Genomic DNA, 21,103 nt, shown 5'->3' with positions numbered 1-21,103 from the left:
TACAAACGTATGATATTGATCGAAATAAAATGGATGGAGGGATCTGTGGTAACTATAGTTAATACAGTTAAAATCAGCTAAGTTTTCTTAGTGATTTTCTTAATCAGTGACAAGTCAAATTCTTTTACTAAAAATCCAATATTTCTAAATTTTACAAAAATTTATTATTTTAGCAAAAATTTGATTTTTACTAAATAATAAGAATTTTTTTAAAATTACGAATTTTCATAAAAATTTAAATTTTGCAGTTTCAATCAAAATTTGATTTTTTATAAAAAAAAATAAATAGAAAAATTTAAGATGTAACAATAATCAAGATAAAAATAAAATAAAGAAAAATAAAAAAACTTACGGCGTTTGCTTAATTCTAGTTGGAATTTGAAGATGATTATTTCTCGATTGAATTTTACTACTTTCCTTAACGTTTTAAGACATTAATAAAAGTTTCATGTGGTACGCGAATGTTGGCAAATTGACGCATTTTCTTTTTGCCTTCAGCCTGCTGTTTAAGTAGTTTCATACGTCTTGTTACATCTCCACCATACTGAAATATAAAAGAAAAAAAATTTAATAAAAGAATAAGAAAAAATATATAAGTACATCCTACCAATTTAGCGGTAACATCCTTTCGATAAGCTTTAATAGTTTCTCTTGCCAAAACTTTACTACCCACACATGCCTGTATGGCAATTTGTACCATTTGTTTGGGTATCATTTCTTTAAGTTTAGTTGTCATATCACGTCCCACATCTTTGGCTTTTGTAACATGAACTATACGGCACAATTCTTCTACCGGTTTGCCATTTAGATGAATATCTAAACGCACCAAATTTGTTAAATGATAACCATAATCTTCATAATTAAAACTAGCATAACCGGAACTTAATGATTTCAAATGATCATTGAAATCTAATATAATTTCACTTAAAGGCAGTATATAATTCATAAGCATGCGATCATTATCGATATTTATGGAACTCTCCTGGATACCTCTACGTTCGACACATAAACTTATGATTTGGCCCACAAATTCATTGGGTGTTATTATTGTACCCTTTACCAATGGTTCATAATATTCTTTGATATTTATAGGTTCAGGAAATAGAGCAGCATTAGATATTTCCATTGTATCAGTGCCCATTTGTCTTATCATTTTGGGATTTTTCAATACCACACGATACGTTACCGAGGGTGCTGTTATTATGGGCTCAGCACCAAACTCTTGTTCTAAACGCTGACAAAATACTTCCATATGTAGAAGACCCAAGAAACCCAAACGCCAACCTTGTCCTAAAGCTGGACTGGAGTCAACTTTCACAGTAACAGCTGAATCATTTAGAATTAATTTATCAATTGCACTACGCAAGGCAACATGTTTGGACTGATCGGAAGGAAATATACCAGCATAAACCATGGGTTGTTGGGGTTTGAAAGTTCCTATAGCATCACATATATCGTTTTTTAAATGTATTGTATCACCTATAATGGATTCTTTGCTGTTGCGCATATTACAGGCGATTAGACCAACTTGGCCAGCAGCTCTTTAAAAACCGTTAATATAAGTATTTTTATAGTTTTCAATATATTCTTATAAAATACTTACATGCAAGGGAGTTCAGTTTCAGCTGGTCTTAACAAGGATATGCTTTTAACTGGATACACTTTTTTCGTATTCAAAGATTGGATTTCTTGACCAACTTCAAGTTTTCCATTTAATACATAAATTAAATTCAATGCTCCCCGATAGCGATCAAACCAACTATCAAATAAAAGAGCACGAAATGCTGAATTGCGATCTACCTTTGGTGGTGGTATTACTTCAATAACTCTATCTAAAACAGCAGGAACACCAGTACCAAGTTTAGCAGAAACCTATAAAAAGTACTTTTGAATTTGATCAAGTATTTTTTTCTTTAGAAAATCAATTTAATGAACTTTTTTATAGAATAGTTTTCACAATTTGAAATATTAATCGCAATTTGATCAAATTTCTCATAAAAATGTTATTTACAATTTTCTATCAAGAAGATCAACACAATTACAATTTGACCAAATTTCTATAGAAAAGTTCATCACATCTTTATAATTATTTATATCGCATAAAAACAAACCTTCAAAACATCATCCGTTTCAATATTGAACAAATTTTTTAAGTCTTTGCAAACTTTCTCCGGATTAGCATGTTTAATATCGATTTTATTGAGCACTGGTACCACAGCCAAGTTACGTGTTTTAGCCAAATGATAATTGGCCACTGTTTGAGCTTGTACACCATGACAGGCATCGACCAATAAAATAACACCATCACATGCCGCCAATGACCGTGAAACTTCATTGGAAAAGTCCACATGCCCAGGAGTATCAATTAAATTCAATAAATACTTGACATTTTTATAAGTATGAAATATGGATACAGTTTGTGCCTTCACCGTTATTCCACGCTCCTTTTCAACTTGTAAACTATCCAATACCTGATTGCCGGAGTTACGTGATATGGCGCCAGTCAGTTCCAACAAACGGTCGGCCAATGTACTTTTGCCATGATCCACATGTGCAATAATACTAAAGTTTCGTATATGTTCCACTGGTATATTGGCAAAATTATTTAGTTTTTCATCTGTAGATTCGTTAGTGGAATTTTCATTATTGGCCTTGGTAGTAGCAAAACGTGTTGTTGTATGCAGTCTAAACTTGATCAATAGAGACTATTACGTGAGTGAATATTTGTTAATTTAACAATTTTAATCACTTACTTTAGCTGATAAAGTTTATTATTGAATCGCCACAATGTTATTCGACATGTTTTCAACATTTTATGTTATTTTATTGTTTGTTTTTAGTAGAAATTGAAATTAAAACTTTTTCTATTCCATGCCGGTATTTTTGGCAGATAACAATACAGTGTTGACAACTTTATGAAAAGAAAAATAAGTAAAAGAGTTTTAACATATGAGTTGATATATTGACAAAATGCAAATACATTGTGAAATATTTGTATTAGTTGTATTTTCAAAGTACAATTAAGGGGCCTTATGGAAAAATGATTAATAATGTTAACAATGGTTTATTGCACACTTTTTTCATATAAAGTTAAGAAATTTATGAAATGACTTCTGTTTTGTTTCTTTTAACTCCATCTAGTTGGCATCATTGTATGTTGCATATGTTTTTCGCTTCTTCTTTTCCAATATGTAAAGATTTGCGAAATGATATCTTCTAAAACAAAAAAATAAAATTAACAGTAAATTGCTATACTGTTAAATAAATTATTAAATTTTTAATATACATTAATAATGCAATTAAATAAAACATCAAAAAAAGACGTGAAATACTGAATTACGATTTTGGATAAAGGAAATATTTGAATTACTCTATAAAGCTGGAAAATAGTTTTGCTAAAACTAAGGAATAGTTTCAAAAAAGTTCATTAGTGTTTGATCAATTTGTATACCACACATTCTATAAAAAAATTGATTACTTTTTATATAAAGTTCTTCACAATTACATTAACTTTTTTATAGAAAAGTTCACCACAATTTAATCAACCTTTTTATAAAAATGTTCATCTCAATTTAATAAACATTCCTATAGAAGAGTTCATCATAATTTAATAAACTTTTCTATCACAACTTGATTAACTCTTCTATAGAAAATTCCAACAAGACATGATCAACGTTTCTATGAAAAAATTCATCTCAAATTCATCGACATTTCTATAGAAAATGTCAACATTTAAAACAGTCAGTATGTATGTTAAAAATGGAGATTATTTAAAAAAATAAAGCATTTGGTTTGTTTTTTTAACTTTATTTCGGAATATTTTTAATTTTTTTTGGTAAAAAAAAAGATATTTTTTTAAGAGGGCTCAAAGGAGAGTAGGGCAAAATATGGCACTATCCTTAAAAATGTTGGTAGGGGAGTTAAGTCTTCTTCAATATTATTTATGTAGAATTTAAAAGTGTTATTAGTGTTTGTAAGTGAATTTTGACCTTTAAGTCATTTTCTGAAGGGGAGTTTGTATGGGGGATAGGATCAAATGAAGCCCTATCATTACAAAAATCGGTAGTGTCATTTAAAGTTCTATAAAACTAAATTTTGCCGACTTTTGTTAACATAATAGATCATTTCAATTAATTAGAGCCAAAAGGCCCTATTTGGGGGGTACGGTTGTATGGGGGCTAGTCGAAATAATGACCGATTTTAACCATTTTCAATAGGCTTCGTCCTTGGGCCAAGATAAGCGTGTGTGCCAAATTTCATCCAATTATCTTGAAAATTGCCTGTACCTGCGCAAGGTTTACATGGACAGCCAGCCAGACGGACATAGCTTAATCGACTCAGAAAATGATTCTAAGCCGATTGGTATACTTTAAGGTATATGACGAATATTTTTGTATGTTACAAACATCAGCACAAACCCAATATACCCTCCCCACTAAAGTGGTGTAGGGTATAATGATGAAAAGAAATTTCGTCATTATTTAACAACTCTTCTAAAAAAAATTTTATGAACAAGTTAAACAAAGGGATTACTTTTCCATAGTAATTTTATAAAACATTGAATAAGAAAATACTTCTGGACATCTTCATTCAAAATCGTGCTATATGAATATTGTGCCATTAAAGCCATTTTTCTCGTTTAAGAAACTTTGGGTTAAAAAAATTTATTTTAACTTAATAAAACAACTAACGAGTACTGTAACAAAATGACTATTTAATCCCATGATTCTTTAACTTTTAAATGATTTAAGCGATCCTCCAGGGTTACATGTGGTTTTAATTTTTTCATTGTTTTTGCATCATTCCACATGTTTATTTTGGCTTCAGATTTCTTTAAATCCTTAACATGACCAAAAGATTCTTCCTGTAAAGTTAAGAAATTAATTACTATATATTTTGGCACTATATATTCACAAATCTACTTACAACAGTCAAATAGGGATGTCTCAAGAGTAACATTATTTTCTCTTGGCGTTGGTAATCACGTTCAAGTGTTTCCATGGCTTTCTTACTAACAGGCTTAACTAAACGTCTCTTGCCACGAAATATATGACCGGGTACAGTATCTTTGAAGAGATTTATTAAAGTTAAGCGCATTTTTCTCAATTTTTATTGAAAATTCCGAGGATTTATGTAAACAAATTTGTTAGATTCTTGAAGTTGCGTGAATCTTGCTAAAAAAAAAGTTGCTATGATTTGACAGCTTAAAATATAGGGAAATTTTGTAACAGCAGTTTTTTTAATGGTATGTTCAGTTTGGGTAAGTAAAATATTACTTTTTAATGTTGCCATCATTTTTAGAAAACTTTGTGTTTTTCGAATATACATGTATATTAATCGGTTTATTAACTTTTTAGGATATAAAAATATGAAATTTATTAAAGATAGATATAATATTTATTTTCTTAAAAAATGAGCAAATTAAATGCCATGAGAAAATTCTAAATATATATTAATAATTTTGTTCACGAACATTACACTTTTATTTAAGTAATGATATTTTGTTAAAAAGTATATATTTTATGAAAATTTAGTTTCTATATTCGCAATTTTTTTTATATGCAATTTTTATTACTATTGGATTTTTTTAATTTGTAGATGTTAAATACTGTGTACGCATCCAGTTAGATTTTAAATATTACTTTTTAACAAAGCTCTGAAAGAATTCATTCCCTAATTCTTTATTTGAAATTGAATTATATTTTAAAGAATTAACAATTCTTCAAACTCATTCCCTTTGATTTAATTCCTAGAATTAATTCTTAAAGCTTTCGATGTAGTTGAATTAATTCTCTAATGAATTAATTCCTATAGAATGTTAAATTTCTTCTGAATGAATTAATTTTGTTTGCATTCAATCTGTTACAAATTGAATTAAAATTAATTTCAACAATTCCTATTGATTTTTAAATTCCCTCGGAATGATATAAATTTTGTTTGAATTCAATCTTTTACAAATTGAATTTAAAAATTTTTCAACCATTCAATTTGAAATAGATTGAATGAAAGTTTTGTTTTATAATTCAAAATCATTCTGTATATTAAAAATTGAATTAAATTTTTTTCTTTCATTCAATTTGTAATAGAAGGAATTAAACAAATATGAATGATCATTCCATTGAATTCATTCTTATAAAGAATGAATTCTCTTAGGAATTAATTCAATAGGAATTCAGCTTTAGAATTTAAATTCAAAGATTTTAAAGAATGATACATTCAAAAATTTAAAGCCGAATTAAAAATATAAGGGAATTAATTCCAAATAAAATTCATTCTTTCTAAGCTTTGCTTTTTAACGTCTTTTGAATATCAATGAAATTTAGTGCACTTTGTTTTATTATTTTTACAATTGAAAACTAAATATACTCAATTGTTTCGTAATATAAGGTAATCGATGGAAACAAAATTATGCATATGACTCATTAAAACTATTTACAAATCCATTTTTCCACATGTGAATTACTGTATATCTCTATATGTCCACTATATTACAAACTGTGCTGAGTTTTTTAAAGCAAATTTCCAATGTGTATAAAAAATGGAGTCAAAAACAACTACAAAAAAAATACTAATGTGCGAACAACACTTTTTTAGTGTATATATTATAATACTTAAGAAAATATATAACATGTATCTCATAGGTGTAAAAATGTATAATAAGTATCTTAAAAAATATACCTACTGAAGATACTAAAACTCTTAACATTATTAGCTGGATTTTTTAAACAATTGGATATATTAAATCCAAATGTTAGTTCTTGCACTATAACTCACAGATATTTTTTTCTTGAAATGAAATAAATCCAGTGATTAAAAAAAGCCCCTATTATTAACTGAAGATGCATACTCGGGAAGTACGTATGATGAGCTATATATACTTTTAGATGGTTGTATGATGAAGCAAAAATACATAATACCAACTATAGGGATGTAGAATAATACCCAGAATTAATGATTAAGCGATTTTCAAATATTTCTAAACACTCATCTGGTAACATCGAACAGTGATTGAGGGGATATTTTTTTTAAATAGAAGTGAACAGCTGATCAACGTTTTTGTTGTAAAAAGTGTTTTTTTCTCTGTGTTTATATTATATTTTTTTGTAGTTATAAAGAAGAAGGTCAAACAAAGCGATTTACTATTCTGTACAGAAGAAAACAAGAATAAAGTTAATAAAAATATTTCTCATGGCCAGTGGTTCAAAAAATATAAACTACAAGACATTAAGCGACGAAGAAAATAAATTTGTAATACCCGAACATCATCTGCAGCAGCAGCAGGAGGAGCAGCAGCAGAATGATAACGAAGCAACGAACAATGATGAGGACACTCCTCGAAATAGTGGTGTTCTTTTGCACACAGTCCCCGAAATAAATCGTTCACGATGGAATCATATCGAGGATTTAGATTCATTTTTTACACGTATGTATCACTACCATCAAAAGCATGGTTTTGTGATAATTGTTCTCGACGAAATATTTCAATTGATACAGTTTGCCTTTGTCATTTGGCTCATCACCTTCACTGTGCACTGTATCAATCATGATAAACTCTTTGGAAATGATTTAACACCAGGCAATCATACGAAAACCTCAATATCTGATGTAATAATACCCATGGATAAGTGCGTAGATAATTTTGGAGGTCTAACTGTGTTGGTGCTATTTATTGCGTCGATTTATTTATTAATACGCAGTGTCAAAGTATTGTATCACTTGTCTCAATATTGGGATATTAAGAAATTCTATAATACTGCTTTACACATAGACGATGGAAATTTGGACAACATCACTTGGCATGAAATTAAGAAGAAGGTAAGAGAGGTTCAGGCGGAGCAGCATATGTGTATAGATAAGGATCACTTGACTGATTTGGATATATATCATCGTATATTGAGGTTTAAGAATTATTTGGTGGCTTTAATGAATAAAAATCTACTGCCTGTACGTTTCAATGTGCCATTGTGTGGAGAGATGGTTGTTCTTTCGAAAGGTTTGTTATTCAATATCGATTTAATATTGTTTCGCAGTCCAGGATCACCATTTCAAAACAATTGGCAGCTAAGAGATGACTACTCGATAAGAGGCAATCAAGTGGAGTTGGCAAAAAGATTATCAAATCTAATTTTTTGGATAGCTATAGCTAATTTTTTATTAGCTCCTTTAATATTTGTGTGGCAATTAATACTCTTCTCGTTTACCTATGCTGATATTCTAAAGAAAGAACCCGGGGCTTTTGGTATGCGCACTTGGTCTAACTATGGCCGCTTATACTTAAGGCATTTTAATGAATTGGATCATGAACTAGATGCTCGTCTTAATCGTGCGTACGAATATGCCAATCGTTATTTAAATTCTTTTTCGTCACCACTAATGGCAGTATTGGCGAAGAATATATTGTTCATCTCAGGTGGTATACTCTTGCTGCTTTTGGCTTTAGGTATCTACGATGAATATGTATTTCAAGTGGAACACATGCTAACAATTATTACAGTATTGTCGGTAATTGGTTTAATATGTCGCAGTATGATACCGGATGAGAATATGATTTGGTGTCCGGAACAACTAATGACTGCCATTTTAGCTCATGTGCATTATTTACCCAGTAATTGGAAAAATCAGGCTCACACTTCCTTGGTTCAAAAAGAGTTTGGTTACTTCTTTCAATTTAAAGCTGCCTATTATCTTAACGAAATTATAAGTCCTCTTATAACGCCCTTTCAACTGTTATTTGTTTTTCGTCCCAAGGCTTTGGAAATTGTAAAGTTCTTTAGAAGCTTTACCGTATCTGTAAGGGGTGTGGGCAATGTGTGCTCTTTTGCTCAAATGGATGTTCGTAAACACGGCAATCCGGAATGGCAAATGGATTTATCTACCACCTCGCTACATCAATCGGAGAATATGGCTGCCGCTACCACTAATGGCAAAACAGAATTGTCTCTACTGCACTTTACCTTAACCAATCCCGAATGGCAAATGCCACCCGAGGCGCTCGATTTTGTAAAAGCTGTTCGTCAAACCGCTTTAACTGATCTAAGCAAAGCCGCAGCAGTAGGTGGTGTAGCAGCAACCACCAAACAGAAGAGGGATTTTGCAAATCTCAATCCATTAACAGAAAGTCTTTTGTCATTTGGAAACATACAAGATGAATACTCTTCAGTAGCCAAGTCCTTGTTGTTCCGACACAATGCTCACACTACACCCAAGAACACCGAAGGTAAACCATCAATGGCTGGCCAACAGTGTCAATGTTATTTTGAACAAATGCTACAACAAAGTCTTGGTGCAGAGCACTCGCATTTAAGAGACAATCTTCCGGCACCCTCAAAGAAAATGAAAAGATTGCGTGTATCTAAACTCGAAGGCAGCATAGATGGTCCTTCGCAACAGCAATCACTAATTTATAGCCTCTATGGCCCCGATTCGTTGTGGGAAAATAAACCGAACGATTTGACTGTAGCAGATATGTGTCTAAGTGCATTGTATATGCATGAAATGCATCACAAAGTTAAAAAATCTTCTAGTGGTGAGGAGCATTGTACTGAAGTCGTAGAGGAAGGCAATACTAGACCTCGTAATGTTGTATTTACCGATACTATAGTAACATCCTCATCAGCTGTGGAGACTACACCATTATTGGGTCTACAGTCATAGCATCAACTTAATTGGTTATAAAATTATTAAGAACTTAGTTTTGTCCTGAAGAAGACATAGAGAGAGAGAGAGAGCGCAAGAAATTAAAACATAAAATCGTGTAAAAAATGAAATCAAAATCTTATAGTAATAAAAAAATGTGTTAAAAAATTTAAATAATGATATTTTTTCTTTTATGTATAAGTTGTACAGATTGAATTAATCGATTAAAAATTAAAAACAAAAACTTTCAAATCACCTTCGGGACTATTCCCATTTCGATTCGATAGAAAACCTTTTTAATACGCAAATCATAAACGTTTCCTGTGAAATTTTTATTGGTAATAAAAATTAATTCCATTTCAACAAAATAACTTCGTTTTCTATTTTAATTTTCCATAATAAACATTCTTATGAAATTTTTAATTTTACTCACATTTTCAATACATAAATCCTTATGTAAAAAATAAACCATATACATATAAAAAAAATTATTTAAATACAAACTTATTGTATACAAGGATTAGTTGTTGACGTTGTAACCTTAGGTTTATGATCGTCCTCATTTTCGTTACCATAATAACGATCTATATAATGGATAATCTCAAAACCGACTTCAATCATAATCAAAATAATGATCATCCACTCTAAACGGGTATTGTGGGCCTCATTTAAATTGTGCGATATTAATTCTGCCAGCTCAACGCAATGATTGATTTTTTCATTCATTACCTTGGTACGACGGGATATAGAGAAATAGTTACAGACTTGTACATACAACGCTTCTAGATCTTCACGATCCCAATAGAAGTCAGGGGTATCTAATAAATCGGAGGACAAATTGATAACATGTCGTAATGCTAACAATTCACCAGTTTTACGTAAAACTTCTTCCCTGGAGATGCGTATACGTCTTCCCTTTTTCATATCATCTGTTAGGAAAGCCATGGAATCTATATAACGATCTAAGGTAGCTTCCCAAATACCCAGTTTAATAGAAGTTGCCAAGGCATTAGAGAAGGTATATTTATTGTAGAAATTATCCTCTCCAGAAGTTAAAAAGAATTTGCCATTTTGAAAAAATGCTCTGGCAGGTTCTATATCAGCTGAGGATACCAAATCTCCTTCTATGTCTACGGCCGAAGGTGGTATATATGTATAGGGCATAACTTCACTTTCACTGCGCACCAAAGGCTTCAGATAGGAATCCTTCTCAAAAGGCTTTAGAAAAGACAACACATTATTGGTCTCAATATCACTGAAATTCCACATGACCACAGATCCCTCACGAAAGAAAAACATGTCTCTAACTTCTTCGCCCACCTGGTACTTGGCCGTGACATACAACACATCCTGTTCTACACCCAAATTATCGGTGGAAAAGAATTTTTTGGCTTCATATAGTCTTTGTTCCTTAATGGCTATAAACAAATGCTCCAGATCATACTCCTCGGCAGTTGAAAAGGCAGTGACATTAAAAAATCCCAATGCAGCTAAATCAGTGCGTTCCGTACGTTTTTTGCGCTTCTTATTGATTTGATTTAATACTGCGCTAGTGGCGGCAGCAGGTACAGCTTGTGGCGTGGCATTTTTATGGGCCAAACGTAGGACATTTGGTGTAGATAACGCTCTTGACTCTAAATGTTGCAATTTTGATTCTAAATGAAATTTTATAAGATTTACTTTATTTTTTTGTGAAACATAATTTCTGTGTCCCACCGCCACCGGCTGACATCTTCCAATTGTAAGGGCGGCAATGCCTTTTTTAACTGCTAAACGAGCAAAATTCATTTTATGTTTTTTTTTAAGTTATAATTTAGATAACAATTCAAACATTTTAAAGAACATGTATGCTGTAATATTCTTCCACAAACCGTAATATTTTATTTACCGAACTTTTTTAAACTGAACAGCTGTGCGAAAAACATGGTTTTATGCGGATGTGGTATGTTCAGTTAGTGCCGTATATTGACAGTGTTGGAAGTAAAATATGTAATGTAAAAATGTTGAGTAAAATTTAATGGAAAAATAGTTTTCTTTTGAAATTTGTTGTAAAATACAACAAATTAATTCTTTAATATCTATGTTCATATTTTTCTTCTTTTCATATTAATTTTTAAAATTATTAATGGAAAAATTTATAGCAATTTTGTTATCTATCTATTTATCTATCCATCTATCTATCTATCTATCTATCTATCTATCTATCTATCTATCTATCTATCTATCTATCTATCTATCTATCTATCTATCTATCTATCTATCTATCTATCTATCTATCTATCTATCTATCTATCTATCTATCTATCTATCTATCTATCTATCTATCTATCTATCTATCTATCTATCTATCTATCTATCTATCTATCTATCTATCTATCTATCTATCTATCTATCTAACTATCTATATCTAGAAAAATGTGTTCATAATTTCCTTTTAGGAAAATGTTTTCAAAATTCTTTTCTCCTACATTCTTAAAAATTAAATCCATACAAATGCCTAAGTTTTATAGCTTTTAACAATTGACGTCATTAAAATGTTACTACAAGCTGTTTCATTCATAATATTAGCGCATACTTAAATGAAAATGTTAAAAGCTTTTTTTGTAACTACAAGCTATTTGTAACGAACAAAAAGCTTTTGCCGTGAAATTATTGTCAATCTTTCAATTTCCCGAGTGGTATGGTTGAGGTAGGTCGATTAAGACTTTTGGGTGACATTTGATATAATATTTCTAAAAATTTAATTATACAAATTACACCTGTCTTTTATACAATTAGTTGCATTAAATCAAAATACATACATGAACATTAAAAAAATAAATAAATTTCCTATAAAAAAGAACCTCTCATGTAGATGCGACTATTATTTACATTACAAATGTGACCCAGAAGCCTTATAAACTAACAAATTTCCTGCTAAATTAATTGAATTGTAAACGTTTTGTTTTTAAACATCTATTATTATACATATATACTTATAAACTTTTATTATTTGGCGCCAAAAAAGCTTTAGTATTATGTAAACTAATGAACAACAAGAATGGTAAGAACTAAAAGAAGTGACGTCAACGCTAATGCTTAAAATGATGCAGATGCTGTGTATAGTGCTGCTGGCGTTCATTTTTGCTGCTGCTACTGTTACTGTTAAATATGAACATATTGTCTGTTATTTTTTTGCTTTTGGTTTGTTTTGTTGTGTTTTTCTTAATGTTTATGTTTTGTGTGTAGTAGTCATCGTCACTAACACCTCAGTCGCCGCTATTAGGCCAAGTCCAAGTTTATCTGTTCGTAATGCTCAAGAATCAAGTTCAGTCTTACCGCAACCGTTTTGAAATAAAGTACTATTACGTTGGTCGTCGTAACAAAAACAAGAATATTCAACAAAAATAGTTACAAATTAATGTACAAAATAAAATAATAATTTATAATATAAAATTTAACTGTTTTTTATTTAAACTTATTTTAATCGAATGCATTTATTTGAAATAAAATTTATTTAAAAAAAAAGTTTTTAACAATTTAAAATGGTGCTAAAATATATTTAAAAAATAAATTTTGTAAAAATAAATAAAAAAAGAAATTGCTGAATATTTTAAAGATTTTTTGAATAAAAGTTATTAAATTAAAAAAGAAAATAAATTAAGTTTTTTGTTATTGTGTTTAGTTGTTCTAAGAAAATATACATAGTTCAAGTGCAAGTAATTTTTGTATAAATTTCTATGGTGTCTGCTCTTTTATTGGACAAAATTTGAAAATTACAATTGCAACGACAGGCGATAAGCGAAAATAATTATTGAAGGTGTTCTTGGAACAAATTTAAAATATTCCAAAGAAGTTTAAATTAAAATTTAATAAGTAAGAGTTTTATTACTGATTATTTGTTATTTACTACCACGATTTAAAATATATTTTTTTATCATATACCTATCGGCTCATTAATGAGGACCTCCATTATCGCTCGAGCATAACAGAGTTTAAAATAGTGATAATTTTCTGTAAAACTAATACATTTCCCAATTTTTTTTCAAGAGGGAAATAGATTTAATTATGAACTGGAATTCATGTTTTATGTTTCGTAAGAATGTCAGTTTTTAGCGTTAAAGTATTTTTTTGAAAGGGATCTCAATTATATTTGATTGAGAAAATTGTGTTACAAAAAACTGTTCATCGATAATAATCGTCTTTGTACACCATTTAATCGAGATCCAAAACTTTTACGAACCGAACAATAGTTATCGGCCTGACCGTCGTTACCAAGGTAATCTGTAAACCGCAGAACAAAGTTTCTTCCGATTACTGGTAAAGTCCCTGTGATGTCCGTCACGGGACAGTGATTAGATAGTTTAAATGTTCAAGAAATGTGCGGAAACTTAGATTGCTACCTGTGTGTCTAATATACAAAGCGACGGGTGAGCGTTATTCACTAGTTAGTTGAAAAAGTATCACCGTGTCCTTAAAATTGGCGTGTTCTTATATAGCAAAGACATGTTTATTTATAAGTCTGTTGTCCCGCCTGAGTCCAATGTAGCCTTTAAAGTAAAAGTTCAACCTCTATTGGGAACCCATTAGCCCCGTTCTACCAGACTAACCACTAACTTTCCTGGGTCTCTATAAATTTAAATATATTTTAAATTTTTTACTAAAATTTGAAATTTTCACTAAAATTTCAAATTTTTACTAAAATTTGAAAATTTTTACTAAAATTTGAAAATTTTAACTAAAATTTAAAATTTTCACTAAAAATTGAAATTTTCACTAAAATTTGAAATTTTCACTAAATATAAAATTTTCACTAAAATTTAAAATTTTTCACTAAAATTTAAAATTTTCACTAAAATTTAAAATTTTCACTAAAATTTAAAATTTTCACTAAAATGTAAAATTTTCATTAAAATTTTACATTTTCACTAAAATTTTAAATTTTCGCTAAAATTTTAAATTTTTACTAAAATTTAAAATTTTGACTAAAATTTAAAATTTTGACTAAAATTTAAAATTTTGACTAAAAATTAAAATTTTTACTAAAATTTAAAGATTTCACTTAAATTTAAAATTTTCACTAAAATTTAGAATTTTCACTAAAATTTAAGATTTTTACTAAAATTTAAAATTTTCACTTAAAATTAAAATTTTCACTAAAATTTAAAATTTACACAAAAAATTTAAAATTTTCACTTAAAATTAAAATTTTCACTAAAATTTAAAATTTACACAAAAAATTTAAAATTTTCACTTAATATTTATATTCTCACAAAAGGTCCATTCAAAATCGATCAATTTTTCACAAAATTTTTCTATTGTAACTAAATAAAATCAGTTTGACGTATTGTCGCCTACATTGTGTCTAACTGTCATATGGACAATTGTGTAAAAGAACAGGAGTTCATTTTGAAGGTCATGTTATGTACATAACTAAGTCAACTATAGTACATAGATTTACACACACATATTTACAAACTATATGTATATATACATATTTCTGTATACTATCTTACGCATTTATTGATGGAAAAAGCACCCGTATGCGTATATGTATGTAAAATAGTTTCTATTTGGAAAATCGATAAAAATTATGATTTAACTAATTTAAAAGACATTAAGCATGAGTTGCAAAAGAACATTTCTAATACCTTGATTTAAGAGGACAAAGACAATTTAATTTGAATAGACTAAAATAGTACCATATTTGGTCACTTGTGTGGAAATACTTAGTTTTTAAACCATTAAAATAAATCGCAAAACAAATTCTTAAAATGTCTTCCGAAATATCAAATACTGACCTATTTTGCTATGGTAGAGATACTCAAAACCTGACTTATACCCTACACCACCATAGTGGGGAGGGTATTATACGTTTATATGTTGATGTTTGTAACACACAAAAATATTGGTCCTAAACCCACCTTAAAGCATACCGATCGACTGAGAAACACTTTTTGACTCGGTTAAACTCTGTCCTTCCGTCTGGCTGCCCATATAAACCTTGTGGGCAAAGTACAGTTCGAATTTCTAAGATATATTGGAAATGGTTGCAATCGGTCCATTATTTCACCTAGCCCCCATACAACCCCACTCACCGGAAAGGGCTTTTGAGTTTAAAATTATTATAAATATTGTAGCATCACTATAAAAATATGCAAAACTTAGATCTATATACATTCGCCTTAATAATACTACCGATTTTCGTAATAATCGGGCTTTAACCCACCAATGGGCTCAGAATCACTTTCTGAATCGATTTAGCTATGCCCGTCTGTCCGTCCGTCCGTCCGTCTGTCTGTGTGTCAATGTAAACCTTGTGCGTACGCTACAGGTCGCAATTTTCGAGATAATTTGATGAAATTTGGCACATATTCTTTCTTTGATTCAAGGACGAACGCTATTGAAAATGGGTGAAATCGGTCCATTATTTCTCCTAGCCCCCATACAACCGTACCCCCGAATCGGGCCTTTAGGTCCACAATTACGTTATATGTTTTATAATGTCAACAAAAATCAACAAAAATTAGTTTTATAGAACAATAAATGACAATACTAATTTTTGTAGTGATCGGGCCTCATTTGACCCTAGCCCCCATACAAACTCCCCTTCAGAAAATGACTTGAAGGTCAAAATTATCTTATAATTACTAATAAAGCGATTAAAATCTACATAAATGACTTTGAAGTAGACGTAAACTCATATACCAAAATGTAAAAGGCTAGGCCCATATTTACCCCTTCTCTTTTTTGTCAACAATAAGTAAAAAATTTCACAATAAAACAAATTATATGCTTTATATAAAAAAATCCACAATTTTAATATACTGACTGGTGTAGGGTATCATATGGTCGGCAATGTCCGACTATAAATTCATACTTGTTTTTTTAACAAATTGTTAAAATATTTCGCAATTAATGTAAACAATTAAATGCTTTATTATTAAAAACGAATCCACATTTTTAACATACTCAATAGTGTAGGGTATCATATGGCCGGCCATGCCCGACTATACTTTCCTACATGGTTTTCTATAAAAGAAGGATACATCGAAACTAAATCCATTTTTTAAAGAAAAAAATAACATTTTTCTATAAAAGTTTTTATTACTCCAGATATTTGTATCAATTAAATATTTACAAAACTATTCCGGACATTTTAATCGAATGTAAATGTACTTTATCTAGTTCTATATGAATTTAAATTAAAACATTTTAAATATATCACTATATGTACATAAACATAAACTTAAATGTTTTTCCTGATCGTACGTGTATTAACATCAATTATAATATAATTCAAGCCATTCGTAGGTAGGCAGGTTGATCGTTTGTACCATCATGCCAATATTTATGAGACGTTATGTACACGTGTTTTTATTTTAAAGCAACTAATTTGTATTCTCCGCAACAATTGTGAAGAATTGAAATTGCAATGATTTAAACATTATAAAAATTAAAAAAATCGCAAACAAATATATAAACAATTTAATTTAATTTCCATATGTGAGATCATATTGTAAAGTAAATGTATTTCCTAGAATGCACACTGCAGTGTAAAAGAAATTTGATAATCTTTATAAAAATAACGGAAAATATTTAAAGTTTTCATTAAAAAAGAAAAAAAATCGTAAGAAAATCACCAATCATTTTTCTTAAAATTAAATAAACTCGTCGTCTTCTACAACAAGATTTATTTATTTCAAAGCTTTACCAACATAAATAGTAGCTACTAATAAAATAATATACCTTTATTTGCCAACATCTTAACACGTTTTAATTAATAAATAAAAAAACTAATTATTAAAATTACTTTTAAGACAAACTAAACACAACAATTTGTCAATAAAAACTAATTTCAACAGGCAGACAGACAGACAGATAGACGGACGAACAGACGGACGGACAGACGGACATGGCTTAATCGACTCCGCTATTATAAGGATATGGAATATATATACTTTATACGGTCGGAAAATTATATTATAGAAATTACAAACGGAATGACAAACTTATATATACCCTTCTCACGAAAGTGAAGGGTATAAAAATGAAACATAATTAGAAATCAAATAAAATATTTAAATTTAATGTTTGCTGGGTGTATTGCGAAAAAATCAAGAACATCTTATGTCAACATTAAAAAATACAATATTACTATTTGAAATATTTATTTTTTTTTGTACTACTAGATACTTGCAGAAATTGTGCAAATTTGTTAAATCAATAAATAGCAAAAATAAAATTAATTAACAAGGTATTTTACTGGAAAGTGTTAGATGATCATATTTCAATTATGATTCTTTATTGTTTATTGACCTTAATGCATGGACGAATTTTATTTATAAAACCACAATATTTCTAGAATATTTTACCTTTAGGAAACTTTTACAATACAAAACAAATAAGAAATTATAGCCGGGCGAGGCAGTTGTATGGGGACTAGGTGAAATAATGGATCGATGTTAACCATTTTCAATAGGCTTCGTCCCTGGAACAATACAAGATCATGTACCAAATTTCATTGCATTATCTTCAAATTGGACCAATATTTTCTATAGAAAAGTAAGTCAGATTTTGACTATTTTTCTTATTGTAAAAATAGTAATGTAGAGTAATATATATAGAAATGTATGCAAGATCCTGACTAATTTTCCAAAGAAAAGATAGTCAAATTCTGACTACTTTTCTTATAGAAAAGTAAGCAAAATTCTCTCTACTTTTCCTATAGAAAAATAAGTTAAATTCTGTCTATTATTCTCATAGAAAAATAAGTCAGATTCTGTCTATTATTCCTATAGAAAAATAAGTCAGATTCTGACTACTTTTTTTCTATATGCAAAAAAGTCAGATTCTGAATACTTTTCCTATAGAAAGTATGTCAGATTCTGACTACTTTACTTTTCCTATAGAAAAGTAAGTCAGATTCTGACTACTTTTCCTATAGAAAAGTAAGTCAGATTCTGACTACTTTTCCTATAGAAAAGTAAGTCAGATTCCAACTACTTTTCCTATAGAAAAGTAAGTCAGATTCCAACTACTTTTCCTATAGAAAAGTAAGTCAGATTCCGACTACTTTTCCAATAGAAAAGTAAGTCAGATTCCAACTACTTTTCCTATAGAAAAGTAAGTCAGATTTGACATCTTTTCCAATAGAAAAGTAAGTCAGATTCTTACATCTTTTCCAATAAAAAATATATTGACTTCTTTTCCTACTGAAAAAAGTAAGTCAAATATGAAGTTAGATTCTGACAACATTTCCTAAAGACAAATAAGTCAGATTCTGACTACTTTTCCTTTAGAAAAGTAAGTCAGATTCGAGACTACTATACCTTTAAAAAAGTTAGTCAGTATGTACAAAAAACTATTGAAATATTCTTTAAAAGTAAACAAGTATATAAGTTATTTCAAAAAATATCTTAGCAAAAGTATACAACTAGTATGACAATGCAAATAAAAATATGCTTAACAATTAACACTTTCGATTTTTTTAATTTTAACAGCAAATAATAAGATTTTCAATAATAATGAAACTTGTTAAAAAAATACTCCCTCATGAAGAAAAAAAGAAGCATATTGTTTTCGCTTTATTAGTCAGAGTTCATTAACTTTTTTGTGCCTTTACAAATTTTAAACAATAAGATGATGATGATGGTTTATGATGAAGATATGATTGTTTACAAAACTGCTACTACAGTTGATTACTATAGATATAATCATTATAATATTAAATACTAAATAGCACATTAGATCAATGACTGTTAAAATTTAACCAAAGTGCTAATAGATTTAGTAAATAATAACAACAGTTTAAATTAAAAAAAATTTATACAAAATGGCCTTGCGGTTAAATGTTAAACGGTTTTATTTGTGACTACTTATATTTATAATGAATCCTTTAATATGAACGAACTGCTTTATTTGATGGGTAAGGTAATTGAATTGTAATCTATATATAAAAATATTTAATTAAATAGCTTAATGTAGAAAACCTTGTAGGAATCTATTTGTTTGATTATTAGATAGGTAATTAATTAAAATTAACATTTTTGAATGGAAAGTTTTACTATAAAGTAGTGTATAATAGTCTGGACTTTAGAAAATATGATAGTCTGGACTTAAGAAATACTATTGTCTGGACTAAAGTAAAGACTATTGAAAAGACTATAGTTTTGAATATAGTTTTGACAATAGAATAGTCTCTAGTCTGGGCAAAAAAAAAAAAACTATAGTTTAGACCATAAAATGGTCTATAGTATGGGCTATTCAAAAGTCTGTAGTCTAGACTATAGTGGTATAATGATCTTAGTCTGAACTATAGCATGGACTTTAGCCTGGACTGTAGAATAGTGCAGTGTAGTCCACAAAAATTTTACCATACACATATTCAACTTTCTTAAAAAACAAAAATAAATATAGACAATAATATAATTAAAATTAAAATCATAATTAAAACAACAATTATTTTAGTTGTTAACAAACATTTTAATTGCGATTTTTTTTAATTAAGCAATTTAAAATTAAATTAATTGTTTAAAACAAAATTATGACTCAAAAACTTTAAACACCCAAAATTAAAATAACAACAAAATTCACAATTTGTTTATGTCTATAAATTATATATTTAAAAGTTTTTGTTGTTTTACTCTTTTTTTCAGAAAATAATAATAAAAACAAAAAAGAAATATTAAATTCAAAACAATACTACTGCTGTTTATAAAATTTCAAAACTGGTTTACATGATTGGGTTAAGATCAAATCTTAAATAAAAAAAGATACTACGACTTTTTAGAAGGTGGTTTTCAATGTCACGAAAAAGACTGCAATCTGAGTTTGCGCAGCACCACCAACCAACATCAACCGGCTAAGTTGTAATATCTCTAAAATGAATATTTAGTTTAAAGTTTAAACTAATTAAGTAACTTAGATGTTTTTATGAATATTCTGCTTAAGAATTATAATAAAAAATATATAGTTTAAAAAGTTTTTAATAAAAAAATATTAAAAAAACGTTTATAATACACGTTTTTAACAAGGACTGTTGTTGATGATGTACGAATATAACTTTTTTCTTCGACCATTAAAAAAACTTTAAAGTTTAAACTCTATAAGATTCTGTAACACTTAAATAATGAAGTAAAAAAAATATTATTTAAGGTCATTTTGAGTAGTAAGTATGAATGTATCTAGTACTTGTAGTTAACTTAAGGAGATTTATTATAACCAGTCTCTTGATAAAACACAACATTTTGAAGTAAGAGTGCGCAATTATTTTAATTTAAATGTTTAACTATTTATATTGTAGGTAATATTTGTTTGAAGATTTCAGAAAGATTTCAACATCATGCGGTAATTTTCTTGACGTTTATCATGATTAAGTTGAAGATAGTTAGATAGAGAGAGATAGATAGATAGATAGATAGATAGATAGATAGATAGATAGATAGATAGATAGATAGATAGATAGATAGATAGATAGATAGAAAGA

General features: G+C 28.9%; 5 protein-coding genes across 6 annotated transcripts in view; 2 read left to right on the top strand and 3 right to left on the bottom strand.

Moving 5' to 3' along the window:
- Positions 1 to 400: 400 nt before the first annotated feature.
- Positions 401 to 2,929, bottom strand: LOC111679112 (translation factor waclaw, mitochondrial). Its single transcript, XM_023440611.2, has 5 exons — positions 2,754 to 2,929; positions 2,112 to 2,685; positions 1,604 to 1,872; positions 608 to 1,541; positions 401 to 544 (listed from the first exon to the last, which is right to left on the bottom strand). The coding sequence occupies exons 1-5, from the start codon at positions 2,810 to 2,812 to the stop codon at positions 419 to 421; spliced, it is 1,962 nt and encodes a 653-aa protein (XP_023296379.2). The 5' UTR covers positions 2,813 to 2,929; the 3' UTR covers positions 401 to 418.
- Positions 2,930 to 4,648: 1,719 nt separating this feature from the next.
- LOC111679111 (ribosomal protein 63, mitochondrial) lies at positions 4,649 to 5,201 on the bottom strand. Its single transcript, XM_023440610.2, has 2 exons — positions 4,927 to 5,201; positions 4,649 to 4,864 (listed from the first exon to the last, which is right to left on the bottom strand). Exons 1-2 carry the CDS (start codon positions 5,095 to 5,097, stop codon positions 4,715 to 4,717), a joined length of 321 nt encoding a protein of 106 aa, XP_023296378.1. The 5' UTR covers positions 5,098 to 5,201; the 3' UTR covers positions 4,649 to 4,714.
- A 1,808-nt stretch (positions 5,202 to 7,009) lies between these two features.
- On the top strand, positions 7,010 to 9,810 carry LOC111679105 (autophagy-related protein 9A). The gene has a single exon (XM_023440603.2). The coding sequence runs from the start codon at positions 7,189 to 7,191 to the stop codon at positions 9,652 to 9,654; it is 2,466 nt and encodes an 821-aa protein (XP_023296371.1). The 5' UTR covers positions 7,010 to 7,188; the 3' UTR covers positions 9,655 to 9,810.
- On the bottom strand, positions 9,797 to 11,554 carry LOC111679109 (required for meiotic nuclear division protein 1 homolog). The gene has a single exon (XM_023440607.2). It carries the CDS (start codon positions 11,422 to 11,424, stop codon positions 10,141 to 10,143), a length of 1,284 nt encoding a protein of 427 aa, XP_023296375.2. The 5' UTR covers positions 11,425 to 11,554; the 3' UTR covers positions 9,797 to 10,140.
- Positions 11,555 to 13,211: 1,657 nt separating this feature from the next.
- Positions 13,212 to 21,103, top strand: part of LOC111685664 (acidic phospholipase A2 PA4) — an 18,101-nt gene continuing 10,209 nt past the window's right edge. The window contains exon 1 of one of the 2 annotated variants that reach the window (XM_046947483.1): positions 13,212 to 13,491. The gene's annotated coding sequence lies outside the window, so the exon portion shown is untranslated. The remainder of the gene's footprint in view (positions 13,492 to 21,103) is intronic. The other variant, XM_046947484.1, reaches the window with a different exon arrangement.

Source organism: Lucilia cuprina, chromosome 3 (assembly GCF_022045245.1).
Source record: "Lucilia cuprina isolate Lc7/37 chromosome 3, ASM2204524v1, whole genome shotgun sequence".
Taxonomy (NCBI): domain Eukaryota; kingdom Metazoa; phylum Arthropoda; class Insecta; order Diptera; family Calliphoridae; genus Lucilia; species Lucilia cuprina.
This window is presented reverse-complemented; position numbering and strand designations above follow the sequence as displayed.